The sequence below is a fragment of the Gavialis gangeticus genome, unplaced genomic scaffold, assembly GCF_001723915.1.
Source record: "Gavialis gangeticus isolate Ggan-Ray unplaced genomic scaffold, GavGan_comp1, whole genome shotgun sequence".
Taxonomy (NCBI): Eukaryota; Metazoa; Chordata; order Crocodylia; family Gavialidae; genus Gavialis; species Gavialis gangeticus.
Window position 1 is genome coordinate 12,172,950 of NW_017729001.1, and position 9,317 is coordinate 12,182,266.

A 9,317-nucleotide genomic window follows, 5' to 3' on the forward strand; every position below is an offset into this window, starting at 1 on the left:
TAATGTAGAGTGCCACACCCCCACCTCTCTTTCCTATCCTGTCAGATAAGAGCCTGAATCTTATTCAGAACATTGAGAGATGTTGATGCTAGCTTTCTAGGCTTTGTATCCCATGGTAGCCCTACATTAAGTCCCTTTTATATTTTGGCACTTTGTATTGGAAAATAGGATGAGGCCAACTTAGACTATTTTGGGCCCTGCCTTTCTCTAATCCTCCTTCTTTCCTTCTCTACGGTAGAAACTATAAGTGTGGATCAGACTGTTGCTCAGGTATTCCGACTGAGACCATACCAGGATGTCCATGTGAATGTTGTGGACCCGAAGGTGTGTACATGATCAAAGCTTCAGTAATAGTATTTCTGTCTGCCTCGCTTCACAGTACAAATGGGAATTTTGGTGCCTCCATGTTTATTCTGGCATCAAAATAGAAATATTTGTTTAAAAAAAAAGACATTTTCATTTGTGCTTCAAGTCAGCACTGTGGCTAGTGGGAAAAGGCAGGGTCTTCAAATCTTTACTCTGAAGTTTGCTGATTTATGTAATATGCCAGCCTGTCACTTTCAATTGTACAAGCCATGTGAGTTTCCCTAGAGATTTCATAACAAGAGGGAAGGTTTATGAGAGCGTTCTTTATCTTTTAAGACCTTTATAAAGACTTTCTATGTAACATTTGACCAAGACTAGAACATGTTAAGGCATCTCTACACATGCTCCGGGGTTGGGGAAGGGGGGTGCTTTAATTAGATCGGCTTTCAGGAGCTGCTCTAATTAAAGCACCTGCAGTGTCTCATGTATTCAGTGTCCTGCTCTTAAAAATGGTGGTGGGGGGCGCTTTAACTGAAGATTGTTCAATGAGCTTTAGTTAAAGCACCCCCATTTTCATTCTGAAGCGTGGGAACACTGAATACACATGACACCAAAGCTGCTAATTAGCACATTCCAGCAGGCTTGATTAATTGAGTCTGCTCTGATGTGTGCTAATTAGCATATTGCAAAGCAGGTGTCGTGCACAAATATGGGTGCCCATAGAAGGTAATGCACTGTAAATGCACATCAGTACATGTTTTCTTCATCTCTGTTTTCCAGGATGTGACCCTTGACCTGGTGGAGCTTACCTTTAAGGATCAGTACATTGGGCGTGGGGATATGTGGCGACTGAAGAAGAGCTTGGTAAAGCCTATACTTGTTCTAATGTATGGGTTGGCAAAAGTATTTTGCCTTTTCTTACTATTAAGGAACATGTAATATTAGTTAACATGCAAATGGACAGAACTATAGAGACTGGGTGAAAAGGCTAAGGCATGGGCTTGTAAGCAGTCTGTTTCTTTGCCTTGTGACTTGACATGGAGCTGTATGTAAGAATGTTGCAGTTATGAGTTAAGTTTTTCCTTGTCTTTTTCTGGAAATAATACTTATTGTAATGGAGCTCTGATTACCTGCACTTATCACATTGTGTATTCTTTTGATTGAACATTTAGGAGAGATTGAATCTGAGTACATGTCATGTAAAAATCTACTAAAATAACTTTGCTTCATGATATTACCACTTGTTGGACATCTGCCTCAAATTCTCCCATTTCAGAATCTCAAGAGCGTGGCTATTATCCAGTGTGGCAAACTGTAGACCAGACAAATTTATCTGCCTTTTCCCTCGCTCACTTGATCTCTTCTCTTGTTATTAAACTATTTCCAGTGGCCTTCCGAAGCTCTAGGGGGATTTTCTGGAGGTTTAAATGTTAGCTGTAAACATGTAAAATGCTCTCCAGCCTTTTAGGAGAATGGTGTAGGGGCAGTATGTTCTGATGACTGTATCCTGCAGGTCATTCTGGTTGCTTTGAGTGGTCCCCCCCCCCCTTTTTCCTGACCTCTGAAATTCTCTTTTGTAGGTCAGCACATGTGCCTACATCACTCAAAAGGTGGAATTTGCTGGGATACGGTGAGTATTGCACTGTTCTGATTTATTCCTTGTATCCATGTATGGAAGCGCTTATATGTGCAGAGAGATCTCACTTAACAAATAACTGTAAAAAGAAATGCTTTGGGGATTTTTATACCTAGCATTTTAACACTTACAGCTATCAGTCAATGTGAAAATGTCAAGGGAGAAATCTGCTGCCTCTAGCTTTTGAACTCGGTTACAGAACACTTAGCTGTATTAATGCTGGTGATATTAGATCAGTGAAGTGAGCTCAACACACCCAATGTGAGAACAGAAGGAAAGTATCTTTTATGGACTCCAGTTCTCTGAATAATCTTGAGTATGTGTTTTATCTCTTGCAAATGCAGTTATGGGATGTATCAATAGAAGCATTATGTGCAAACCAAGGGAGGTGATGGTGCCTCTGTACTTGGCACTGATTAGGTCTCATCTAGAGTACTGAATGCTGTTCTGGGCTCCCACATTTAAAAAAAGGACATGGAGAATTTAGGGTACAGAGTCAGGTGATAAAGGGCTTGGAAAGCAAGTCATATGAAGAGAAGCTAAAGGAGTTAGGCATGTTCAGTTTGTGGAAAAGAGGCCTAATAAGGGGATATGATAACACTTTTTTCAAATACTTGAAGGGAAAGCATCATATATTTAAAACCTTTTATAATAGCAGGACATTGGCTGCTGTGGTTCCTTTGCTTTACCTGTGGCAGTCTAAGGTGTTACATCTTGTGTTATCAGGGTTGAGGGTAGTCTTATGTAGAGTATATTATGGCTGCATGGGATGGTTTGGATAGGGTTAATCCTGCCTCAGGCAGGGGTTGAATTAGATGACCTCTGGATGTCCCTTCCAGCCCTACATCTCTCTGATTTCTATGGTTCCCCTTCACTGTCTGAGCACCTCAAGTATCCTTTTCCTCCCAGTTTGCTTTCCTGATCACCTGCCTCTTTACTTCATATGTTAGAACCAAACTTTCCAGCAACAAGAGAATGCTCCTTCCTCTGGAGACTGTCACTGCTGTTTTTGTATAATCAAGTGCTATTGGTTTAAGCTTTCTTTTGGGATTGAGTGTGCTACTTTCTTGACATGGGCCTGTAGAACCCAAAGCATGGTTGGCCTGGGAAGTCCTTTTAAGAGGGATTACTATTCAAAATCAGTCTCTGATGGGTGAGGGAAATGAGGACATGGTCTAGTTGGGCATCACTCGTGCTCATTACATAACTGCACCTGTGTCTGAAATGGTCTTGATTGCTTTCTGCTTCAAGAGAGCCATAATACATAGTATTTATCATAATTATACTGTGCTCTTTTACCAGGGTTGAATTTTCATTAGGTCTCTGTGTGGCTTAATTTTTGTATGGTAATCTCACACACACAGTCTTGAGCTGGGATTTAAAAGGAATGAATCGTGCCTGATAAAAGCATAAACGTGTTTTTAGGCTTTCTGAGAAGCATGTGACAGATATTAAAGCTCCACATTTAAGATGTCTCCTGTTATTGGGTGCCTGAGTCCAATTAAAGTGGTGAGAATTAGAGATGGGACAAATCCACATGTTGGCTTTGGTGAATGCCACATGGTTAGTTGCTGGTACTTGCTGACAGCTAAATACTATTGTGACAAGGGGTTTAGTAAGAGGATACAAAACAAAAACTTCTTAGGGTGATGTTGTAGCAGGACTAGTAGCGAGAGCAATTCAGTGGGAAGCATTTTGGCACTGGGGCCATGTGGTGGCTATTTTAAAATATTTTTTATGTAGACAGATTTTTACTGAAATGCATTTATGTGGCTGTACTTCTGTCCCATTAGGATGCAGTGCTTGTTTTGTCTCCAGCTAGGACACACAAGGTTCAATTTTCTGATTTCCATAACCACTTTATTTAAAACAGGTTATTTTTGTGTTTGAATTGGTTTGTTTGTAGGGCACAGGCTGGTGAGCTGTGGGTTAAGAGTGAGAAGGTCACATGTGGGTACATCAGTGAGGATACACGGGTAAGATCTTTATAAAGTCTCTCTTTGTTTTGGCTTTTTCTCTCTTCAGGGCCTCTGAATCAAGGGTGTCCAATCACTGCACCTTTGGTAACCCTATGGCAAACAGCATTGGTGTTTAACACCATTAATGAGTTACTGTATGATATTAGGATCTTCTTTATTTGATCCTCCCTGATGTTTGGCAGGTTCTTTGGCCAGGACTCTTGTGGTTAAAAAATTTTTGTTCCCCAGTTTTGTGTTTTCATCTGAAGGAAATAATAATGTGAAAGATGAAATACAAACTTAGGAGAAAACATAGGCTATTGTGCTGTCCTGTACATTGATAGATCCTTCAATTCCATGTTCGTGTCTGATCATTTTGATTATTGCTCGTGTACAGGTTAATGGAAACTCTTCTAGATGGCAATGAATGTTGTAGAGAACAGTACCCAGTTCCAAAAAGCAAACAGTTAGCACTGGCAATGAACTGGGTTGAAGGGTCTTAAGATTTGTATACGTTTTTGAAATACAAGAACCTTTGAGAAGAAAGTGCCACAATCCAGTAAGCACAGTTTTAGGTAACTTTACAGTCAGCTGTGGTGTTAGAGAATGTTAGGTTACTGCTTGGGATCTGAAACCATTTCTTTGTAGAAAATAACTTAAAGATTTCTCTGAGTGTGCACATATTGATAATACCACCTTTCACCTCATTGCAGGTGGTGTTCCGCTCAACTTCAGCCATGGTTTATATCTTTATCCAGATGAGCTGTGAAATGTGGGATTTTGACATCTATGGTATGTAGGTAATTTTTCCTTTCCTTGTATTAGAGGCTGTGGTTGTGCAAAGCTTTTGTTTTCTCTCTGGGTATGGTTCAGATATCTGTCCTTGCGTCTGACACAGCACTGGCTTTGTACTGGACTAGCCAAAGCACTGTTCCTGTCTTTGCAGTTGGTTAAAGTGATTCAAAAACAGCTTCTTGAAAATAAGGTCCTAGTTGCTCTTTCATCCACAAGTATAAAGCCCATGGTGTAAAACAAGAAGGGCGTCCTACCTGCAGAAGCCCTGACTCAAATTTAATTTCTCTGTCCATAGCTAAGGCTACTTATATAGTTCAGGGGTGTCAAAGATCTGGCATATAGAGTCACGTCATCCAGTACCTGGTGCTGTCTGGGATCCCCCCAGCATACTGGATCCCGTGCCCATGATGCCCATTCTGACTAGTCCAAGACTGTGCTACACAAGCCATGCATTCTGGCCAGCCTGAGGTAGGTGCTGCATGCAACACAGGTCCTGGAGCAGGCGCTGTGTGTGGTGTAGTCCTGGATTGGTCAGAGCAAGTGCTGGATCCAACATGCAGCAGGGGGCAATGTGCTCCATTGGTTCCCCATGTGCCGGATCTGGTGTCTGCTCTGACTGGTCTGAAACCTGCGCTGCATGTGGTGCCTGTCCTGGATTGGTTGGAGCGGGTGGCATGTGCGGTGTGTATCCCAGTCTGGCCAGAGCAGGCACTGTGGGCAGTGGATCTGGCATGCAGTTGGGGGCAGGGAGTATCTGTGGACCCAGTCTGGCCTGTAGACTGGTCCCATACACTCAACTGGCCTGTAGAGCCAGGTGAGTTTGACATACTTGATATAGCTAATTCACATGTCTGAATTGGGAGAAACAGCCTAGGCTGTTTATTGATTATGGTACATTTTCCATGGCTGTGAATCTTTCCAGCTTGTCAGCTTATTTTCAATGACAGACCCTGGGCAATGTTGCTTAGCTCACTCTAAATCTCCCTCTTTTCTAGGGTCTTTGATGGACCATCCTTTGAAACTTAGCCTTTGAAAGGGAATCCCACACTGGCCTAGATCCCAGTCAGGATCATCTTAACTGTTTTGAAGCTGTGTACTTGAGCTGCCTTATATATATCATTGTTCCATCTTTCTGGCTGAGTTCTTTAACTGCTCTTTTACGCCTCCTTGAGTAGGTACAAGCATATCGGCAGCCATACAGAGCGGAAAAGGAAAACATTCATGCATCTTCTGTGTGAAGAAGATACAACAGAGAATTTCCTAGTTTGTTATAAATAGGACTCCTGGTTTTCTTTCTCTAAAAATTGCAGATTCACTGATCAACTCCCCCAATTCATGTATTTCCATGATTAAAATGAAATCTCTCTTTCCCTCCCTCTCTCTCTTTTTCCCTCCCTTTCTCTCTCTCTCTGCTCAGCTAATACTTAATGTTTTATTGGTATCAGTTGAACACAACATTTTATTGCTATAGTTACAGTTTGAAAACCTATCAGTGCCTTAATCATTATAAAATAAATTTGAAATACCTATATATTTTGGCGTTGGGGGGGGGTGATCATGGGAAATCAGACCTCCCCTGCCCCCTTCATTCACCAGAATGTGGGTTCAGATGCAGCTGTGTCTATCCCATTTCCGCCCCCCAGTTTTGTGTTGCTGAGCAGCCATGATATTCTGATGCCCTGCTCTTGCCCGTGCTGTTGCCTCTCACTCTGAAGCCACAGCCCCCTGAGCCTTGCCAGTACCCCTTGCTTCCAAGCCCACTGGCCGTGCTAGTGCCCCTCACTTACAGTCTACAACCTCCCCACAACTTCTGGTGCCCCTCACTCCCAACCCGCTGCCCCCTGTCCTTGGGCCCTAGCTCCACAGTGTATGAAGAAGAGGGTGGGAAAAGGGGCAGTGTGTGTATAGGCCATGTGTTGTGAGGAGGGGGCACAGGTGACTTGATTGTGGGTGGGCATGTGCCCATCCCCCCAGATTTCTGTGCCTGTGACAGGGTGTGGGGCTGTAGCTGGGCTGGACCAGCTCTGAGCAGGAACTGCCTCCGCTGCCCAGGCTGGGACCCAGCATGGGAGGGAGTGCTGCACTGCTATGGCTGCCAAGGTGAGGTGCAGCAGCAGCAACATGGAGTTGTGGCCCCTGCTGCTGCTGCTGGGTGGGCAAGGAGCACCCGACCTTGGTGGCCTTGGTAGTGAAGTGTTCCCTCCCATGCTCGGTTCCCACTGCTGGGCTGTGGAGGCAGCTTCTTCCTGGAGCTGGTCCAGCCAGACTGTAGCCCCATTCTTCACATCCTGCTTGGGGGGCATTTGCCCACCCCCTGCATCCCGATGCATGGTCTGTGTCCCTCCACCCCATAGACTTATGTAGTGGGAGCTTCTCTGCACTGCTGCCTGGCTGCTACACATTTGTATGTGCGTGCACACACATGCACATGGTGCCCCCTGTGTCCTGCTGTCCCCAGCCCCAAGCAGACCCTTGCAGGCTGGAATTCTGCCAGCCTGCAAGGAGAAACCCACAGTTTCCTGGGTTTTTCTCCCTTTTAAAGGAGAAAATATGGGTTTTTCTCCTTTAAAAGAGGAAATCCACGTTTTTCCATGGCAAACAGAGAACCTGGATCCCTGGCCATAATTACATTGTAGAGGTATGAAGTTAGGGGTCAAATGTCCTTGACACGAAAGCTGTACCTTATGTTCATTCCTGTAAAACTTGTCCTGCTTTTTTTTCATTTTTCATGTTCTTTGCTTTGGTAATATCATGAGTGACTCTCAACAGCGGGAAGATAGGCTTTAGTTCTAAAAAAAATCATTGTGCTGGCACTGTTAGGGTAAGGTTACTAGGAACCGTATGGACGTATCAGAGAAATAAGCACAAATGTTTGATGCTTTTTTGTTGCTGCTGTCTTTGTAGGGGACCTGTACTTTGAGAAAGCTGTGAATGGTTTCCTTTCTGATCTCTTCACCAAATGGAAGGTATTGTTGCTGTTCTGAATAGATTCTGCTTCAAAGTGAACAAGTCACCCCTTTTGTTTGCCTGTTATGCAGTATAACTTACTGCATGCAGTCAGTATCTGTCTTCTGGTACTGTACTCTGAAGAAAAGGGGTAGGAGCCACAACATGAATGTGGACAGTTAAAGGCCAGTCTGTAAAACATTACATTTTTTTACACATTTGCAGAAAGATCTATTCTAATTTCCAGTGCCTGCAATTCACTCAGCTGCGGAGCTTCAAAAACAAGAGCCTCAGTACCAAAAGTTTCAGTATAAACGTGAACATTTTAGCAACCCTCAATGGGGGTGAGTGTGAAATAGACAAAATCGAGTGGGAGGAGACATAGGGCATCAAGAGCTCTGAATCACAAACCTAAACTCCATGCAGCTTTACTGGTAATATTGGTCTACTTCGTTTTAATTGGGACTGGAGAAGAGGAGTTCAAGGGAACTCTGGGTAGCTCTGTTTTTCTTCACTTAGTCCTTTACTTGAGCCTATATTTTGCTTCCCAAGGAACCCTGGGAGAATGTGGCCAAGAAATTCTGCACAGCTCACCAGTTCCATTCCCAGTCTCTACAGAGTAATGCAAAATACTCCTCTTACATATTCCTGTTAGCCAGACAAGGTTATTTGGATAGATGTGATATCTTTTATTAGACCAGCTATATCTGTTAGCCTGATACTGTTCAGTTTAGCATGGCAGAGTCTTACAAGCTCCAGGGAGTATAGTCTGCAGGTGCACTGGTGCTTGTTTTCCTTTTTTTCAGGGAAATCTATGCTGTTTTGGGAATGTGCAGCTCCTGTTTATATGCTGAAAACTGTATGGGTCAGAAGTTAGAACTGTCTTGCTTTTACTCATTTCCTTCCATTCTTATTGGACAGGAGAAGAACTGCAGCCATGAAGTGACAGTGGTTCTATTTTCTAGAACTTTTTATGATGCAAAATCAATAGGTAAGATGGTACCACATTTTTTTAAATTTCTTCTCCATCTCGACTCTTGCCTTTAACTCAGGAGTCTCCAACCTTTTTGGATGGGAGATCACATCCTTAATTAAAAAGCAACCCAACATCTACCCTGTGTTGTCCCCCACTCCCACAGGTCAGTCTGTGGGGTGGGAAGGGGAGGGGGGCAGATCAAAGTGAAATGAGAAAAAATGATTTGGGAGCGTGCCCCCGGCAGCTGGTAAGTCTGTGGGGGGAAGGGGGAGGGGCAGATCGAGGCCCCAGTGGTGAGGGAGGGAGCGGGGAACAGGCAGGGTCTGGGGGGAGTTGGGGCCCTGGCTGGGCCGAGGGTGGGACAAGCAGAGGCCCAGGAGAAAAGTGCCCCCCAGGCCTCTGATTATCCCCCAGCCCCTGCTCCTGCCTGTGCCCTGCTCCCTCCCTCACTGCTAGGGCCTCAGTCTGCACCCCCTGCACCACAGCAGTGAGTGAAGGAGTGGAGCTGGGGCAGGCCCTGCATAGCTGGGTTAGATTGCAGGACAGACCCGTGATCGATTTGTCCGTGGGGGACACACATCCCTGGAGGGCTTGGGGGTGGGGAGGGCTTGTGTCCCTGGATCTGTGGGTGGGATGGGGCGGGCTGTTCGGGTGTTGAGCATGGTAGTAGGGAGGGAAAGACTGCAGCAAGACCTGGATA

At 44.5% G+C, this 9,317-nt stretch overlaps 1 protein-coding gene across 10 annotated transcripts in view; it reads left to right on the forward strand.

Annotated features, from left to right (window-relative positions):
• The window catches only part of DEPDC5 (DEP domain containing 5), a 106,249-nt gene that overhangs the window by 11,509 nt on the left and 85,423 nt on the right, over positions 1-9,317 (forward strand). For all 10 annotated transcript variants that reach the window (XM_019506840.1, XM_019506846.1, XM_019506843.1 and 7 more), the window contains exons 5-11: positions 239-324; positions 1,087-1,170; positions 1,887-1,936; positions 3,849-3,918; positions 4,614-4,692; positions 7,600-7,661; positions 8,563-8,632. In XM_019506840.1, the coding sequence (XP_019362385.1) occupies positions 239-324; positions 1,087-1,170; positions 1,887-1,936; positions 3,849-3,918; positions 4,614-4,692; positions 7,600-7,661; positions 8,563-8,632 (501 nt within the window). The remainder of the gene's footprint in view (positions 1-238; positions 325-1,086; positions 1,171-1,886; positions 1,937-3,848; positions 3,919-4,613; positions 4,693-7,599; positions 7,662-8,562; positions 8,633-9,317) is intronic.